The sequence below is a fragment of the Megalops cyprinoides genome, chromosome 7 (assembly GCF_013368585.1).
Source record: "Megalops cyprinoides isolate fMegCyp1 chromosome 7, fMegCyp1.pri, whole genome shotgun sequence".
NCBI classification, from domain to species: domain Eukaryota; kingdom Metazoa; phylum Chordata; class Actinopteri; order Elopiformes; family Megalopidae; genus Megalops; species Megalops cyprinoides.
The window spans coordinates 38,020,509-38,041,438 of NC_050589.1; the positions used below are offsets into that span (position 1 = coordinate 38,020,509).

A 20,930-nucleotide genomic window follows, 5' to 3' on the forward strand; every position below is an offset into this window, starting at 1 on the left:
TTTGAATGCGATAGCAAACGTTAACAAGTTCATTTGTGGATCCAAAATTTAGCCAGCTGACTAGCAAAAAAATTGATAACATTATTTCTTGCACATCACTTACCAGGGCCGGTCATACTCTCAATCTCAACCCACAACTACTAGTAACGTTACTGAAATGTATCCTGAAGCTGTCTCTGACTCTGTTTCTTGTAGAGAGGTGCAGGATATTGTTGTCAGAGACTTTAGATGTAATGTAACTGCATCTATTCTGTCTATTTATTTATTTATTTATTTTTTTTAAATTTTTTAACTTAAAATTTTCAGTTACCTTTATAAGAAATGCTGCTGTGAGCTCCCTGCACTTTTTGTTTTAAGATAATGTTGAAAAGTTCTCTTTTAATTAAACATATGCTTAAAGGTATTTCAATGAAGTTTTGTCTTGGAGTTTGTGTTATTCTAAATTTCGACACCAAGATTGTCATTTTTACTGCAAATGTACATTGGTTCCAAATATCGGTTATCAGTCTCCTTGATTACTAATAATCAGTATCGATATCAGCCCTGAAAAAACCATATTGGTCGACCCCTACACAACAGGACCCCACAACAGATGGCATAAATGAATCAATTAAAAGTAATAAAGGTGTCCATTTAGAACTGAACTTCCAAGGGAAGAGAAAAGGGAAAAGAGACAGAGAGAACAGGATGAGGGAGGACGAACCAAAAGAGAACATTTAAAAGAGCAATCAGACTTGACGTATGCTTCCCATTCAACCTGCACTAATACAGCTAATCTCCTCTATGTCCTAGATGTGTGTATGTGTGTGTGTGTCTGAGAGAGAGAGAGAGAGAGAGAGACAGAGAGGAGAAAGTATGTGTATGTATTTGTGGATGGTAGTTAATGTCAGCTATGCTCACTAACTAGCTGACCTCAGTATTACTACATTCCTCCACTCCCCCCACCTTCCACTTGTGCTTGTGATATAAATGATTAAAAATTATTAAAAAAAACAAACTTCTCTGAGTTTGGGAATACAAAACTTGATAAACACATTTAGAAGAGATGTTTTTGGCCAATGTGTACAACCTGCCATGCCATGAAAACCAGATGTCTTGTACAATGGCCAACTGTTTGGTTTCTGGGGACTGAATTTCATGGTGTAATATATCCCCTGGAAAGCTGACTGCTCTCATACAGATATCTTCTTTCTCCCTTCTGTATAGTTCCCCTGTCAACTTCAGTTTTGCACTAAATAATGGTCTTCATTCTGTTCTTTCTCTCTTTTCATTTGTTTATTCCATCTACCTCTCCCTTTATCTTCTGTACTGTGTACCCTGGAGTGATGTTAGAATGAAGCTTTTTATAAACACAATCTTGGTGGAGCCACTGCGCACTACAACTGACTGACTACAACTGTTTTGCAGTGGATTTCAAAGTGATTTTTGATTGACTGATACAAATTTGTAATTTAAAACATACCGTAGCTCCAGCCATAATGTGGTTCTGGAGCCTCATTCTCCCATCAGTAGTATTTTCCTGTAGGTAGTATATGTCATATGTATATGTCAGACATGTCACAACAGCACCTCATCACACCAAATTCTTCTCTCTCACTCCTCCTCCTTGTTTTCTCTCCCCTCTTTTTTCTCTCCACCTGTCACTGCTTTTCTCAGTCTTTCAACATTACTGATTCTGATGTACCAATAACTCCTGATGTCCTTTGAATTAACAACAATAATATCACTATGTCACTGCAATGAAGTGAGCATCAAAAGCCACTGCATGATTCTAGGTTTGATTTTGCCACTAACAACTATTTTTCTATCGATTAATATATCGACTATTTTACCAAATAGTCGATTAATCTAAACGATTAATTTTCCAAAGAGTGCTGATATAGAGTATAACAGCACTGGGACATTTTACTATTATGTATCACTTTGCTTTACAGATGTTTCTGTTCTGATGCAATTGTTGCAATTGTTGATTACACCAATGCAAACTTAATTCGCATTTACCGACAGCGCAACTGTGGATATGTTTCCGTGTATGATTAAAAAGAACCTAGCTAGCCTGCAGTTGGGTATGATAAACAGTAGCTAGCTAGCAAGCCAATCGTATATCTAGCCCACCCATGTATGCTAAAAAGTAGCTCGCTAGCCTGTAGTGGGCTATGATTAAAGGTGGCTTGCTTGCCTACCGTATAGCTAGCCCTTACGTGTATAAAAAGTACCTGGCGAGCCTACTGTTGGGTATGAAAGAAAGTAGCTAGCTAGCCTTTTCGTGTATGATAACAACAGGTAGATAGCTAGCTAGCTAACCTGCAGTCAAGAAACTGTTTACGTGTAAATGTAATCCTGAAGGAACTATTTTTGTCAGCAGAGCCAAATAAATGACAAAAAACATAATTTGTTCTCTTAAATTATCGTTAGGCTACTTGATAAACAGCCTTGTTTGTAGAACTGTTGTATAAAAGCAATGTCACACTCAAGGTAGTGCTGTTATACTATGGCTATATCGCACGACAATCACAGCCACAGATATAACACCACTCCCTCTCGTGTGATAGTGCTTAATTAACTTAAACCTTTAATTATATTGATCACAATTATTCAAACATTATCTATTGTATTTATGGAATTCCCTACACAAAGAAATTTGCTTAAAATGATGGCAGAAATAAAATAATTAGATACATGTCCCAACAGGCCCAAAGCGCACAAACACACACACTGGCACCGTACAATAAACCCAGATTCTAGCCTAAACATTTTCTCAAACACTTCACAAACACAAATTGAATGGAAATTCTAAGGTAGTCGGCAGACAACCTAATGGCTTTAATAATGAGTATATCTAGCAGCTACAAGGACAAAAGATATTAAAAAGCTCTCCCTACTAATGGCATTTTAATAAACATGAATAGACAACAACGGTGGTTTTGCTTTTTCTGGCGGTCCATCATCCAGAATAGCGCCTGTATGTTTTCTCTTCAGGTGCTTGTGCATAGTGCTAGTGCTGTTGTGGTATGCCATCGAAACTTCGCACAGTATACAAACCACCTTTTTGTTTTGTGATAATTTGAAGTACTCCCATACTTTCGAAGCCTTGGGTCTTTGGAAACTTTTACACTGAACCTCTGTTACGTCCCAGATGTGTAATGGCATCCAGGGGTATGGGTGAGGGACGCAACACAAAAAGATAACCCACCACCAATGCCGGCTACAGAGACGAAAAACACAGACACGGGAGCAATGTACAAAGAGATGTGTGATATATTTACAATAACAAATATACACGGGAAAAGAGGAGAGGACAACAGACGGTGCCAACGAAAAGAACGTAACAAAACAGAAGCAACCCTAAATACCTTCACCTTCAGAACATACAACTGACTACAAAACAAAAGGGTGGCAGAGCCAAACTACACTAACTACCTTAAAACAAAACATACAAAAGTAGCACCCGCCTCTACCCTATTCCTATACAAAGCGAACACTAACACAGGGATTCGCCACCTTACCTGCCCTCCTCCCACAACAACCGAATGCAGCAAAACCGAGACACAATCCAGAACCGAAGTCAGAAAAGGATGTAATGTCAAACACAATACAGGCAAGTTTGTACATAGCAATCACGAAAAGCAGGAATGATCCCAACAGCAATCCACTCTAAGAATCGGCATCTTTAAATTGGGGCGCTCCGTCTCTGGTTGACCGGGCCGGAACGAGGAGGTGGGACGCAGCGCAGTGGGATACCTGCGTCAGGAGAGTAGCGAGAGGGGAGAGAACAACCTCTTTCGCAACCGAGTCGTACTCTGCTGCAGCCACCATAATTTTTTAAAACTAGCGTTGACTGGAGCCGACCAATGACTGGAGCCAAAAATGACTGACGTCATGCACGCAGCAATTACGTAGTGATATTGAAGAAAAATATTTGTTATAATGAATTAAAGCCTTTTTGGAAATCAAAAAGGTAAATTCATAAAAATAAAAAAAAACTATGCATCAGTTTAAAATATTGATGTCGATGTATTTTCAGCGTCGACATCATCAATAACAACGACTAATCGCGGCAGCCCAACATGATTCAACACTACACATTTCCAAGTCTCAGCATCACACACTTGGGCCCTTCCCACTGGTTTCAAAGCTAGTAATTAGTCTGAAATCCACCAGGTTGATTACTAAATAAAGTAGGCTAACTGGCTGTGATTAAATGATAATTTAAGTCCATTAAACATATGGGGGATTTCTTTTGTGTGTGTGTCTGATTGTTATTAATTACTTCTAGGCTTGAGTATTTGTGATATCTACAGATAACATTTAATTGAATATATACACACACAATACACAGGCATAAAAGACAGCAGCATAACGTAAACCGTTGGAGTTGCAAGTGCTTATAGCGAACACTAGCCGGTTGACATTATTCGATTCAACAATGGCCATGAGTCTAATTCCTAAGCCAAATGTTATGTCGCCAATTTGGGCACATTTTGTCTTTGAGCCAGATGACAAGGGGAAGCCGGCAAATTTGGACGAGGCAATATGCCGCATTTGTAGGAAAAAAGAATAGTCTCGCAAGACAATACATCTAATCTAAGATCACATCTTAGAAGTAACCATCCTGCGGAGTTTGCAATATTGTCACTCCATTGAGATCCTCCCTTAAACCGGACAAAGTGAACAGGTTGGTTTTCCTGGCAAGAAACATGAAGACCGAAAAATAAACCAGCAAGACATGCCAATTCACTTTAGCGCCCCAGTGAGTAGTTGCACAACAAGCACTTATTGTACCGACTCATAGACTAGCCTACTTACCGACAGTTACTTAATATGTATTCCCTTTTTATTCTGCACTTTGTTATTGTTGTTACCGACTTATAGGCTAGCCATTCTTAGCTACCAACAGTGACTCAATATATATGTTCCCTTTTTGTTGCATTTTGTAAAAGCCAAATCAGGCTATAGCCTAGTTATAATCATTATTATTATTATTATAGCTGTAATTTTGCCTAAAGCATATGTTTGCTGTTTAAAGAATAAAGAAGACTGTTTTATTACTTATCCATAAGTTCATGGATGGTTCATTTACAAGCTGCATGCGTTCTTGACCTTGTTTAGTTTTTAAAGAAACCGTAATTTTTTTTTTTTTTTTTTTGGGGGGGGGGGGGGGGGGGGGGCGGCATTGGCCTTAAACCGCCAAACTGCAGGGAAACGTTGCTTTTTCACCACGATAATAAAAAATCCTTATCGTCACAGCCCTGTTATTCCTTCACCATTTTCAGCATTGGCTACTTAGTGTGGAACACAGAACATTAGAGAAAGCACACTGTGTTCAGATGCTACAAAAAACTGCTAAAAAACTGGTATTATCCATTTAGTGTGTATGATGTAATGTGGTCAAATTTACATTTATTCATTTAGCAGACGCTTTTATCCAAAGCGACTTACATAGGTTATAGTTCTTTGCAATGTCATCCATTTATACAGCTGGATATTTACTGAGGCAATTGAGGGTTAAGTACCTTGCCCAAGGGTACAGCAGCAGTGGATCAGCAGGGATCGAACCAGCAACCTTTCGATTACAAGTACTGCTCCTTGACCACTATGCTACACTGCCACCAATTTTAACATCTTTTCCATGAATGAGGCAAGTGACATATCAATACCAATACTTTGCACTGAAGAACTACTTCAGCAAATGTGTATATATTAACTGTCCCTGTTAACTGTCCTTGTGTTTCAGATACTTGTATAATAGGATGCACTTTTAATATTGGATAAGGCATATGTTATTGATACTTTTAGTAACAATACTAATTGTTCAACGTTTGCACATTATTGCATTAATCAATGATCCACCTATTTGCAAAGATAGTTGTCATATTCATGTTAACCATGAATGTGGGTGCATTCATGACTGACTCCACTCTGACCAGCAACTCTTCACACATATGACTTCCATAATCTTAGTGATGAATATATGCCTTTGTATTCATGCCCCTAGCACTCCCTCAAATAAGGCAAAACATTGGTCTGGTGGCCAGTGTGGAATTTAGTAATAATTATAACAATTAAAGGTTTATAAAATTCTGTAGGCCTGTATGTTCATTTTTCACATATGCTTCCTGCAGGTTGTTTCTTTGTGCTTTCTCATCTCTGATTAGATACTGGGTTTTAGCAATGTAGCACTTTAAGTGTTTAATCTCCTGGACCTGCTGCAAGGATTTTTCAATTTTAACAACATGTATGTAAACATTGTGTTGATGCAGTACTGTTTAAGCCTCAGATCTCCCTTGCTTGACTCAATTTCTCTCTCTCAAACTTGCAGGTCAAAAACATGCAGCTCTTACTCCAAGGGGAATGACATTGATTTCTCTCCTCTTTTCATCCCTGCCTTCAAAGTGCAGGGAAGTTCAGCTCTACAGTGAATAGCAAAGAGACAAGAGGCTAAGGTATCACCATTTACACACACATACATACTAGTAAAGACACTAAATAACTGCAAACCTGCTATTTCTCCTAACTGTCAACCTCACCCTCTCTACCTACAACACATCTACATATAGTCACTATATCACTATAAACAACTTGGGCACTAGCCTAGGACTCAGCAGCCCAACACTGATATAATTACACTATCAGCGGACATGCCCATCCGACTACCGTAGACTATATATAACATTTAACAACCCATTCATACAGCTGTATGATTGGTGACGCACTCATGATATAAACCTGCTATACGCTTTCAAGTAACGGTTACATGTCCACTACATGTACCTTAACCTCTGCACCTCACTGGTGGGAAAGTGCCCTTACCTGTAACTCGCACCAGGCAACCTCCACCCAGGTGTCAGTATCCAGCCCTTTGTAGACCGTCTTGAAGGCTCCCCTTCCCAGCTCAATGTCAAACTTAAGGAAGCGGCCACCAGGGGAGGTGGCCACTGCCTTCATCTCTGCCTCCTCCTCCTGCTCACGGTCCCTCTCCCTGCCTTTCAGGGCGGGACTGGAGGAGGTTGGAGCGCTCTTGCCAGCATCCTGTATGGAGCCATCCCCGCCCAGGGTCGTGGATATGGGGGTGTCAGCTGCCTGCTGTGGAGTGCTGCTGGTGAAGACAGAGTCAGAGGTTCTGAGGGCCGGGGTGGGGGCACTTTGTGGCACTCTCTCTGCTCCCTCTACCTCATCGTCCTCCTCACACAGCTCCACACTCTTCCGGAAAAATCGTTTGTTCTCTCTCTTCGGCCGGTTAGTGTGAGCAGCTGGGGAGGATGGTGTGGAAACAGACAGGGGTCCAACAAGTGTCATTCCTTCTTGCACTTTCTCTGCTTGCTCTCCTCCTCTCCTTTTCTCCGTCCGGGAAGAGGGGAAGTCAGAAGGAGTGCTGCGAGTTCTTTCTCTCTCTCTGTCCACCACACCCTCTTGCCCCGTCCCTTCCTCCCTCTCTGTGAATGCCCCACTTTCTCGCTCAGACACCTCCTCTCTCTCCCTCTCTCCATCAGGTTTTTCAGAGGAGTCCTCTGTGGCTGTAGGCTCTCCAGGATCAGTAGCCATGGGGACTGTACTGTCCCACTCGTCCCCCTCCCTTCCCTCCTTCTCACCCTCCTTCCCTCTTGTTCTCTGTCGGTCCCCGTCTCTTTCTCTTCCTGTGGTCACCTTTCCCCTCTTTCTTCTGTCCCTCCTTCCTGGTGACGTTCTTCTTGCTGGAATGCTGCTCTCTGTAGCACTACTGAGTTCTCTTTCCTCTCTATATCTGTTTTTGTGCAGCACTATTGCGTCCTCCCTTCCCTTCTGTCCATCTCTAACTTACTTGTCTTGTCCCTTTCTCACTCACCTAGAGCATGAAACTTAAAACCTAAAAAGGATTTTTTTAAGCAAATATGTACATGAATTCAGAGAAGGGACTTCCAAATATTTGCATGCAAAATTGCCTCTTCTCCTTCAAACTTCCCTTCTTCAAAGAACAAGAGAAATGTTCCAGTAAATCCTAAAAAGAAAAAAAAACACAACATTCAAAATTCAAAAATGATTCAATGAATATTGTATGTTTTAAGGTGAAAAATTACATTTATTTCAGAACACACAACCCCCCTTCGTAAATTGAACGTTACAGTTTTGAAGCGTGGATTCGTGATCCTTGACAAGCTCAGTCAGTAAGGAAGGATTACGTGTAAACATCAGCAGCAATTATCATGGACACTCAAAAATAAAATAATTTTACTGATATTATGTTTTAATTTAGTTAAGGACTGTGTTTGCACAACGACAGCAGTTTTCATGGTGATACTCAAATAACTAATGTGAGGTCTGTCGGGAGAGTACCATGCATTTTATGGTTCTTTGCCCTGGTCTGGGTTTTTAGGATTCCTTTCCCTACTAAGGACCAGACCAAGGGCAGATAAGATAAGTAAACAAATACACACACACAGCAGTAGGGCTGCATCGAATGCCATTTTTTGCCATTCGAGTTTTAGCCAACGTTTTTCGAACGAAACTTTGAATGTCTGTGACGTGACGTCATCATTTTGGCCTGTTGTTTCGGCATTTCATAAGTGACCAAATGAATGTAACAAGCAGTTCTGTCTACAAAAAATTCAACCAGCATTTGATTTAGTGTACGGAATTATTCCTGTGCAACTCATAATTCATTCTGTAAACTGCTAACTTACAGAATTTACCATGTCAGCCACTGACGATGGACGGTGGCATCGTCCATCGGCCCAACCCTAGTACTATGCAACTTTGTTAATGTCGTGTTTGGGACATGTGATTTATCGTTTAACACCCCACCCCACCCCCCGGGTCCACATAGACAGCAGGGTGCACCCTGCCACATACACACACACACACACACACACACACACACACACACACACACACACACTATAATTCCAGTGTCTCTGCTATAACGTAGAAAGACATATTTTTTACTTATTTGCGGGGATTTCCCCGGGGATTAACTTGAGCCGTAGAACTGATGATTATGTATTTCAAGGAGTGTCAGCCAGAGAGTGCAAAAATGAAGGATGGGTTTATTCTAGTTATTATATTAGCTCCTTGCGCCTGATTTATAGGAAAAACATCTTATTTAATCACACTATACCGCCAAGTGAATTTTTTTTGTTTTATTTTAGGCGCAAACATAAAAATTTATTTTAAATCTACCTGGCTTGCACCTACATCAATAAATCGTGGGCGAGTTTTTCTTTATATCACAAAACTGAGGATTAAAACTTACCTACAGAGCAAACTCTCCCGTTCTCTGCTATACCTGTCTTAAACAAATATTTCCTAATCGTTATATTGTTATTAACCCTTTTTCACTATGTCTTGCCCTGCACATTTAACTATATTTCATGTTTAGGAAAAATATAATCAATGAATTATTAATATTGTAATGACTAGAGGAAACTTGCTGATTTATGTTTTCATTAGCATTATTGCGCTTCTCATAGTTTTCAGTTAGCATTTGCTATATTTTTTTAATGTTAAATTGCTATTTCCTCAAAGCTAAAATTAGCTAGAATTTTTCCAATCTAGTGTTCTAATCACACCGGTTTTAGCACACACGCTAAACAGCAAATCACACCAGTGTGTCCGCATGCACGAAAGGGTTAAAAAAAAAAAAACCCCAAACTTGTCTCTTTAAACAGTGCATTTTCAACCCCCCAAGACGTTTCACTGTAGACATCATCATATGCCAATTCGGTAGACATTGCCAAGGACTAGCCAACTACTTACAAACAAAATGGATGCAATTAGAAACTGGAATAAAACAGGAGTCCTTTACCCATCAGTATTTTAGCACCATCCTTATAACAAGCTCCTTCTGACAACAAAGCTAAACAAGCTATCTAGCTAGATAGAAAGGTATAGAAAGGTTTACTGAAGCAGCAACCTCTCTATCAAATGATTTAGCATTATGGTAGTTTTTTAAAATTGCAGTATATTGCAGTTTTGAACTTTTGTCACAGTATGTTAATACTGATAGTTCTTATAGAATTATATTAGAAGACACTTTGGATTCGTGATGTGGCTATTTTTTTTTTTATTATGGTTTATATGTGATGGTGTACACGGAACATGCTTATTATAAATTCAGACGGAATGCTAAAAGTGGAGCAGCCAGCAAACATGCACCCCTTGCTATGTTCTTCAGCTGGTCAAAAATGCTACTGCATTTTTCCAAGAGCTGAACAATTGCAGGGACAGCTTTAATGGCATCTTTGACTACCAATTTCAAGGTATGGGAGAAACAGGGGTAGTGCATCCACCCAGCCTTGTGTACCGCAGAGACAACATTGGGACCATTGTCTGTGACAACTGCTAGCACCTTCTGAGTTATGCCCCATTTATCTGTGATTCTTTTTAGCTCTAAACTAATGTTGACAGCTGTGTGTTGTTCATGGAAACAACAGGTTTCTAAAAGAAATTCTTCCATTTGCCAGTTGTCAACAAAATGACGTTACGGCCAAATAGGCCTCTGTGGACCTTGATCTCCACATATCTGTGGTCAGAACCACGCTGTTCGCACGCTGTAAAGCTGCCTTTACTTCATTTTAACAGTTTTTGTACATGTCTGATCCCTTCCATTAGCCGTTTGCGGCTTGGGATTTTATAGCATGGGTCAAGAGTCTTTACAGATGCAATGAAACCCTCAATGAAGTGGGGGTATCTGCCTGCATTTTCTCCACCTCTCGTCGTTTCTTCTGTAACTGGTCATGCTCTTTTGGGTGGCAATTTTTTAAATGTTTCATGAGATTTGTGGTATTGCCACAATATGTGATCGTTTTGTCACACATGCTACATTTCGAATCATTGCTATTTACCATATCAAAATAACTCCACACGAGGCTCCATTTACATTCTGCCATTCTGCAAACGGCACTGGTGCTGAGTGACTGAGTCTGTTTCTGTGTGTACCAGACTTTGTTGGGAGCTGAGTGAGAAAGCAGAAGGAAAAGTAGTTCCTATCCAAACTAACCATTCAAAAAAATGAGAAAAAATACTCTGAAATTAAATTAATGGAATCAGACGTTTAAAGCATTACCTGTTATCGATTTTTTAATATGAGGATTGATCCTTAAAACTGAACCATCAGGATCGAAATATCGATATTTTGGTATCGATCCACCCATCCCTATCGCAAGGTGGCATTCTTAGAATACCGCGGTAAGGAAATTTCTATACCGCTGCAGCCCTAGTTGATACTACAAGTCACGGTACACTAGGAAAGCAAATGTCGTTTCCAGGCACAGGCTACAGGCCATTGTTGGGTGATGGCTCAGGGCTCAAACCTGAGCCACAGGGCTCAGCCTGCATGCAGAGAAACCACGTTAAATGACTTGGGAGCCCCACTTGAGTACTTTGTTTGGCATTGCTCCAGTGCAAAAAGGTTTGCAAGACACAAATTGTTACACTGTTGAAACAACTACATAGCTTTACACTTGGTCTTGTGTAACTAATTAGTTGTTTAGTTTAGTTAGTTGTTAGTTTCCCATTCAATTAATGTGGTATAATATGGCTTTTCACTAGTTTTACTAGTCTGGCCATCTGGCCTTTTGAAAATCTTGTAAGCATTTTAGCAATGCTATAACACAAGGAAGCTAATTTACCTAAAAATTGAACAGCAGTTCTGGAAAATGACTATTGCTGAATGAAAATACTTCAGTGACATTTTTCTTACATCAGGTTCAGAACTGGAATTAACAGTGATTTTCCAGAAGGATTAGACTGAGATTTAATTTTACCTGACAAAGATAAAGCAAATGATATCCCTTTTTGTCAGGTTTTATAATTGTAATGTGCTAGTTAACGTATGCAGTGAATGACAGAGGTGAGCTTAAATCCTGGCCATATGTCCAAACAATTTAACCAGCTAGGGAGCCCCTGTAAGAAATTACAGTATTCTGCCCCAGAGTGTGTATTCCACCAGACATGATTTAAGTTGAATAGCCACATCATCCCAAATGGCTTGATTATCATAGAGACACTGACAGGATAGTCCACACCTCTGCTGACACTAACAATGAGTTCAAGCGAGATGGTAAACAATTATAGAATGTGCCCGGGAGTGGGTAGTCAAGAACCTTCTCAAACAAATGGTATCCTGACTTACTCAAACATGGCATTCTGATTTCATTATCATACAGGCGATAGGTCTGGTTCATTTACATCAAGAGCGTAACCTAAGCTGTGTATTTTGGAACTGGTTTGAACGATCAGGGTTCATTCAAACACTGCTGAACCCGAACCCCTCTGCTGCAATTAAGAAAGGACTGAAAGACAGATTTTTCACTTTATATTATTCTTGGGTAGCTAGCTAGCTAGTGACATAGTGCTGACATCTTTCCTTGCTACTTATTAATGATAACCTGTGCCTTTAGATAGTTTTGGATAGCATGCTAGAGATATCATCTTGCACCTAGTGTTCTCTGCAATAACACTCTTATATGTAGATACACACGTGCATACATAAATTACCTTTTTTAACAAATGTTAAATTAGAATGAATTCTGACTAAACTGCATTTTAGAAAGATTCACTACATGCCAAAACCTTCACACTACATTCCATTTTCCTGGCAAGCCCTGTAGGCTACTGCAAATATCCAAGGTGGAAATGTGCAACCAGAGTTTCACAATGCTTCCAAAGCACTGTTTCCAGAGTACAGGTTTACTCTTTGGATACAGCACACAATGGCAGCTGTTGCTACTTTTGGTGATGGAATGTTTGAGTTTTGTTTCTCAGCAGGACTTTAGAAGTAATGGTAAGAAGGCGCTAACCTTCTGCAAAGTCAAATAGGCAATTTAGGAAACACTTGTATTTATGCCCCTATCATTTATCAAGAATGAGATTAAGGCACTTTCAGTAAGAGCCAATTCAGACTTGAGATATGCACATGTAAATCTGTTTAAACCGCAGTTACCACTAAGCCTATTCAGAAATATTCCGCTACTACACGGAAAATTGAGGGGATGTTGTTCAGAAATGAGGGTGTGGCTTATTATTTTCCAAGATAAGCATATTCTGACTCCACTAGGTCTGCATGATATCAGGAAAATCTGTGATGTGCGATAACATTGTTCAGCATTGCGATGACAATATGACATGCGATAAATAAACAAATATTGAAATGTGCATATTAGCTATACAGTTCCTATGTCTTTCTGCTTTAATAGGTACACTGCTAAGTACATAGACCCCCAAACATTGAATAGCCTATGCCCATTGAATAAAGAAATGAAATAAATTATTTTGAACATGCTTTTATTGAACAAATAACACATGAATACCCAACCAATTAAACAGAACATTAATTTAAATAAGACATAACTATAAGAAAGTAAAGTTTAATTTCCCCTGCTCCCTTTAACATATTTTCTTCTAAACCAGAGGTGCCCAAATTCTTTCCTATGAAGGGCCAAAAATTCATCTGGATGGAGGGCCGTGGGCCAAAAATAAATGTTGATGTGATGTGAAATTACATTACCTTAAAATGTATTATATTTTATAGAAAATTAACATTCTAAATCTAAAATAAATTTTCAAAATAATAAAAACACTACTCTTTAATCTGCTTAACAGTAATTTTATTAATTTGCAGAGATGAATGTCAAAAACATAAAACATCCATATGCTTCTTTTTCGGAGCATAAACATATTTAAAAGGAAAGACACCTTTCTGACAAAGTGCATGCAACTCAAGGTGCTTTAGAAAATTAAGTTGAAGACAGCTGTATTGTCCATCTTTGTAATCGAGCGGAAATTTGATTTCAACTTGAAAAATTGACAAAAATATAAAGTTAAACATCATAGTGACAACACTGAATAACAAATCAATATTGGATATTAAGTTTACATTGAGCAACGTTTAAGTTACACATCATCACACAATGCCCCCATATGGTAGCTAATGAGCCACAATATCAAAATGAAAATGAGCTTCTCATTCACAGGGTCACTCGGAACGATTTGGTAATTTCGTTTTATAGTAACATTGGCTAACTAATAACACTAAGAATAGGTTATTGGTTGGATATGCAACAGAATCCGCTAACCCGGGCTGCCAGGTTTGGCATAATTATTTTGCCTAATTGGTAGTGATTTCACTGACTTGTGTGACTGAAATGGCAATAGTTTTGTTTCCTTACTGAGATCGCGTCAACTTAACAAAATAAGACATGCATTTTAGCCATCAATTTCAGCATTCGTTCCTGCGCAGAAATAGCCACGGTTTGTTTCCACAGTTAGTAGTTTATTATAAGGAAACACTTGGCAGAGTGGTGTTTCAGTGCTTTTCCCAAAGCGAACCCAGTCAGGAATCGGTTTTGATAGCTTGTAACACAGTTTCAGCTTTTTATGTGACGTCACTTGCAATCAGACTGGCAACCCTGTCGTAAAGGCCGAATGCAGTTTATCACAAAGACACGCTTCTTTAGTGCATTTAATTTCCTATTCAACCAGCGCTCGCTACGCCCCTGGGATGTGTCATCTTACCTGGAAGAATGTGGCGGAGGGAGCAGCTCATGGTGGGCCAAAACAAAGGGAGCCCCAAATTGGGCGGCCCTGTGATAGGTCAAATGTTCGCATGCTGAGTGTGAATGCATGGCACGTGTAAATAAAATGATTTTTCGTATATATTGCATTTCAGACAGTCTTTTGCAATGTGTTTATCGTGCATGTTCATATCGCGAGTCCAATAGTCCTACTCTGTGCAGCTTTAGTGTTTTTACCCTTTTGCATTTTCCTGCATTCAAATCAATCTTTGTGTCCGTCATGTTCCTATGTATCTGTCCTTCTGTCCCTCTTCTTCTCTGTGCCTATTAGGGATGCAACGGTACACAGTATTTTGTCGATTGGTACGCCCCCTACGGTTCAATACGCACACGTGAACCGCGGTAATACGATATGCCTGTCATTTTCCTATAATTTCCAAAACTTGCTTATTGCGCTGCAGACTACACGCACGTTGTACATTCAGATCCACAGAACATCTCTGGAGCTTGTCAGAATTTCCCTGGAGCCTATCAGCGCTCTGTATGCAAATATGAGCTGGAGGAGAGGGGAAACTAAAAACAAACATTCTCACGTACGGTCACACCGGTGTGATTTGCCGTTTAGCGCTTATGCTGAAACCGGTGCGATTTAGGGATGAAACAGTTTTCGGTAAAATTCCGTTTTACCATTTCAAATTTTAATTAACCGTGGTTGATTACCGCTTTGAAAAACTCACGTTAAATACCGCCTAGCATCAACCAAAGTTAGCAAGTCTCCCAGACGCCGGTGTGCAGGCGGCGGTGTCATCTCTAGTACCATTAGAACACTAGATTGGAAAAATTCTAGCTAATTTTATCTTTGCGGGAACAGCGATTTAACATTATAGAATATAGCAAATGCTAACTGAAAACAATGAGAAGCTTAATAACACTAATGAAAACATAACAAACCATGTAACATAACAGTCGCGCCACATAGCATAAACATAAGTTACTATGCGAAAGGGTTAAAAGTTCAATAAATGCATGATGTTTCCAAAGTCAATGAGTAATCGTGTTAAATAATCGTGACTTCAATATTGACCAAAATAATTGTGATTATTATTTTTGCCATAATTGAGCAGCCCTACTAGTCAGTCATGCTGCCATTTTTCTTCTTATATATAAAGATATCGAAACGGTACCGTTACCGTGACCCAAAAACCTTGATACATACCGAACTGTGGGCCCACTGTACCATTACATCCCTAGTGCCTATATCTTGAGTCCCCTCTACACACCCACCATGGACTGAGAATAACTAATTATATTGTGTAAGATCTCATTCATGCATGATTACAGAACGATTATAGCAGAGTGCCATGAACAAACACAAATACGCCTTGCATAACACACATACCTTACAACACCCACTCACTTAAACGTAGTTACCAAATAAAACACACACATGCACATGCACACACAGACATACATACACACACAAAATCATAACCACTCTGTCAGTCTCTAGTAATCACTCTGTGCTTGAGCGCTCCACTAGAAGTGCATTACAGGCAAGTATCAAACAAGGCAGAGAAGGACACGAGTGAGATTAAACTCAGACAACTAGGTTCTGCTGTCATACAATGAACAGGGGCACACATTACCAGACCTGGGCCCTACCATTAATCATGAAAAAGCCCCAAATAATTCTAGAAGAAAAATTCAGATCTCAGGGGAATGTACCTGTGTGTGTGTGTGTGTGTGTAAATATACTAGATTCAAAATATTAAATTACTTTACACACACATGAGAGAAGTATCACCTCAGTCAGCCAGTCCTGAGACCCACTGCTAACAGTAACACTGGGATAAGACCAAGAAGCCTCAGGGCAGTAACATTCAAAAGCTAACAATTAAGTGTCTGCCAACACAACAAAAATAAAACCACTAATGTACTGGGACACAAACAGAAAATCTAGTAAACTTGAGTGCTAGCTCCCTTTAAATAGACAGTAGAACTTTGCCATTTCTTTCACCACAAAGAGTCTGATAAAAAGCTGAGAATAACGTAGACATGATGCAGACTCATAGCACTGCCTGCCAATTGAAACCAGCGATCACATGCACACTTGGCTCTATAGGAAGAACAGGTTGTGCTCACACTATGATCATGAGCAGATTAGGACTCCTACAGTTGTAATTCATTACCAAATGAGATATTCATCTATTTCATGTAGAGTTCGTTGCACTGTTGGATTCAAAACCTGCCCCTCTTAGTTGTGGAAGAAAATCTGAGCAAATTATACACGAGGCCGTCACCTTTCTTGGCAGAAACATTCTTTAGATCCATTTGTCCAACAAAGTCAACACTAAAAATCTTTTTAAATCATCATGAAAGGGGAAGATTTTTCAGCGCCATGCCAGTGACATTAACTGTTGAAGCAAAGGCAGTGGGAAGGACAGCTCTACCTTTAAAGATGCAACGTGTGTGTTCATGTGTCTTCATTCATTTTCACATAAATATGTATTCCACGTTTATTGCACATTAGATGACTGAAATATTTAATATTTTACAAATTACACCCTTTTTCCAAAGTCCTGAAACACATCCTTATTTTTTTCCATGTCTGATAACACCAAACTGGCCTTATTGATCACAGCCATTAACTATGGACAGTGTGGCATAGTTGTCAGAAGAAGAGCTCTTAACATTACATTACATTATTGGAGTTTTAGCAGTTTAGCAGTTACCCAGAGCCACTTACATCAGTTACAATGTTAACCATTTATACAGTTGGATATTTACTGAGGCAATTTGGGGTTAAGTACCTTGCTCAAGGGTACAACAGCAGTGCCCCAGCGAGGAATCAAACCGGCAACCTTTTGGTCACAAGCTATATGAATGGATTAAATGTAAACTATGCAAGTCACTCCAGGCAAAAAGTACATGCTAAGATAACTTAACGCATACCTGAAGATATATGTACTATGTAAAGTAAATATGACCACTAGGCATGTCACGATACCAGAAATTTAGTAGTCGATACCAATACCAGTGAAATTCCACAATTCTCAATACCCAGTTTGATACCACGGTAAAAAACAAAAACAAAACAATAAATCCCATGTACTTCAACATACACTCCTTTATTAAAAACATTTGAACATTACAAAAAAGAATAGTGGCGTGTAGCCTTCAAGTATTTAAAACAAACAATAGGGGAGTGCGGGGAACAACCTAACGCGAGGCAAAATTTAACACAGACTTTTTATGTTGTTATACAAGGTCAAGCAGCGTGTGCTTCTGGCCACATTACCACAGTTCCTAGCCACGGTCTCCCACGAAAATTCAGAAAGATTCGTCAGCATTTTGAAGAAATCTGTGCCAAAGAGTGTTTTCAGGGCATGGAAGTAATTTTTTTCATCACAAGTATTTTTTAGTTACTGAACTGTGTGTGTAAATCACAAAATCCAACCTAATATTACTTTCATCACCATCTTGTTGCCTACAACGTAGTTCCATTTTGAAAAGTGACGAGCTCAGAGCAAGTGCTAGCGAGGCTTAAGTACAGCCTCCATACTGCGGGGTTAGTTGTTACACGGCGTTACAACTAAGCCACCTTTCGTAAACAATGACAAGAAGATATGTGTCTCTCATATAAAATAAAAACAACTAATTTCATGGAACTTTTTATTCACAGAATGAGACATCGAATAAGGAAAACAGATAGGGGAGTCTTATGTCAGTATTCATATATAATTTGACGTGTATGCGTGTATTTATCGATTGATCTGTCTGTTTGTCATATAGATAGATAATATATAATGCAGTATGGTTGGAAAATATATTTGTTTCATACAATATAGAATTATATTGAATTAACCTTGTTTGCACTAATTTATCAGACCTTTCTTGCAAGTGTTACAACTAACCCTCTGTCTGTTACAGTTAACCCCACCCATGGGGTAAGTTGTAACATTGCACTTCCCGTCATTTTCGGTGGAATTGTACATGAACAGTAGGTCCTACAAACAAAGTTCAAGTGTTTGTTTGTAGCAAAGATGTTGCTTGTATAAAAACATGATTATTCCAACTTAAATATTTTTTAATTTAGCAAAAACCAAAATGTGTTAGGTTGTTCCCTGCGCTCCGTGGATGTGACTGTGCTTTAACAACAAAAATGTGTCTCTTATTACAGTGAAACTACTTGTATTGAACTGAGTGGATAGAAACTTAGAGAAAGGGAAATGTGCAGGAATGGGAAAAGATGGAACAGAGACACAGTCAAAGGAAGGGTGGGCCAGAAAGAGGGATGAAGATAGAAATGGAAAATGAATGTTAATTAAAGGAGTGGCGATAGGAGGGAAAGGGGGATACCGGTTCAGCTACATTCCAGCAGGACACACAACTTCAAGTCTGTACTTACACAAAGATATGTACACACTTGCACACACATACACACTGTGCACTGTGAACGCTTTATGTCACAGTCAGTATGTACGTTGAATGCCAAACATATCTGAGCAGGAGCTAGGTACACAGGATGAAAATGGTAAAAAAAAAAAGTGAGACCGTCAATGATGGGTAGAAAATGACAGGATGAAAGTGTTTTATGGTTTCATTCAATAAATTAATTATATCAATCATAAAAATGGTTAATTAAACCTGAAACCACAATGGTCTATGTAAGATTGCTGTTGTCTTGTTAATTACTAGAAGTGTACTACCATAGGAAATGCTTCTAAAATTGTAGGCAATACATGTTCTGTGATCTGCAATTTTAGAAACATTTTCTATAGGAGTTCCAACAACCAAAACATGCATTCCAGTATCTGCTCTTTTAAACTTTCCAGTGGAGGAGTGGTCAAGGAATTTAGAACAAACCACTGAGCGCTTTACATGCTGACGAAAAATGCTGTATTTCACTATAGACACAAATGACAAACTGTAACACAACTGGGGATGGAGAAATCACTGCAGTGTTATCGGGATATTAATTCACAACAAAGAAATGATGCAAAACATTGAAATCATGCAAATTACTGCATTTTAAAATCATTCATGTTCTGTTGTAAATGATATGTTCCCCCTTCCTTATCAAATTATCATTGAACAATATAATATTATCTATTGACTCCAAGACAACACTTCCACATTCACCTTTATGAAAGGCATAGTTGGATTTCAGACGATCTGTCTCTTGTGCCTGTGTTACATTTAACTTCACAGTGTACTGATGCTGATATCAAATCACAAAAGGCAGTTAATGTACATGTCCACAAGGTTAGCTGCTCAGGTGGGACTACAATATTTGTTTTTCAAATGTGGAAAATCTATGTTTAGCACTGAAATTCTTGACATCAACAAATAAGCTTTTGTGATGAAGTACTGAACACAGAATAAACAGGATCGTCTGAAATGAATCTTTGCAATGAAAGAGATCAGTTAATTTTGTCAAAATATTTTGATTTTTTGAGTGTTATTTCATCACTATAATTTTGCCTTTATCAGCTAGCCTCACTGACTAGTCCATCTCTGACACTCTGACACACTAAGCTGAATGACAGAAGCAGACCTGACATATGCCTCATGAGCAAGGTTAGCAGTGAGGTGCTGTACAGATTACTGATCTTAAAACCATCACGACAGGCTCAGAGTGTAAGTCAGTGATTAGTCAGATGCCTCTACATAACGGACTACTGAATCTTCATAGTGTCTACTATAAACTGATAACTGTGAATAGTTGTCTAGATACATCTGTCTGAGGTAAGGAGGAAAACAGAAAAAGAATGGCAGTAAGGAAAAAAATGTTTTCTTGAAAACATGCTCTCATCTGCCTGTGCCCCAAGGGCAAGGAGGCGCTGCAATAAAACCACACGCCCTCTCCTCTCTCTGTCACACACCCACACACACAGCCCTCAGGCCATCATGGCAGATGTCTGTAGGAAACCAACAGCTATACCTTTCCCCTTCACTGACTCTAACAGCTAAATTCACAATGACACTACTTCACTTATGGTGCATTATAAAACCAAAAGTGAAGGCTTATAAGTGGCTCAGCTAGGTAAGGCACTTGTACTGCACCTAGGTTGAATCCTACAGCTACAGTGGATATAAAAAGTCTACACACACTTATGAAATTGCAGGTTTTTGAAATGTAAAGATAGAAATAACAACAATGTAAATGTCAGACTTTTTCCATCTGTAATGTGATCTTCCAACAAACAAAAATCCAGAGAAAAAACAAATAGTTAACTAGAAAAGTGCATTTCCTGAAGAAAATGCAGAGTGTGATTGCGACCCGGCAGGGAAAACATGCTAACTTATATGAGACGATCGCTAGGATGTGGTTGCTAGGGTGTTGCTAAGTGGTTGCTAACCTGTTGCTAGGTGGTTGCTAGGGCGTTTGTAGATGGTTACTAAGGTATATGAGGTGGTTGCTAGGGTGTTGTTCGGTGGTTG

The 20,930-nt window shown here is 39.2% G+C and overlaps 1 protein-coding gene across 3 annotated transcripts in view; it reads right to left on the reverse strand.

Moving 5' to 3' along the window:
* The window catches only part of si:dkey-151g10.3 (serine/threonine-protein kinase WNK2), a 69,714-nt gene that overhangs the window by 38,588 nt on the left and 10,196 nt on the right, over positions 1 to 20,930 (reverse strand). For all 3 annotated transcript variants that reach the window (XM_036532624.1, XM_036532623.1, XM_036532622.1), the window contains exon 2: positions 6,811 to 7,975. In XM_036532624.1, coding sequence (XP_036388517.1) covers positions 6,811 to 7,542 — 732 coding nt within the window. In that variant the 5' untranslated portion in view covers positions 7,543 to 7,975. The remainder of the gene's footprint in view (positions 1 to 6,810; positions 7,976 to 20,930) is intronic.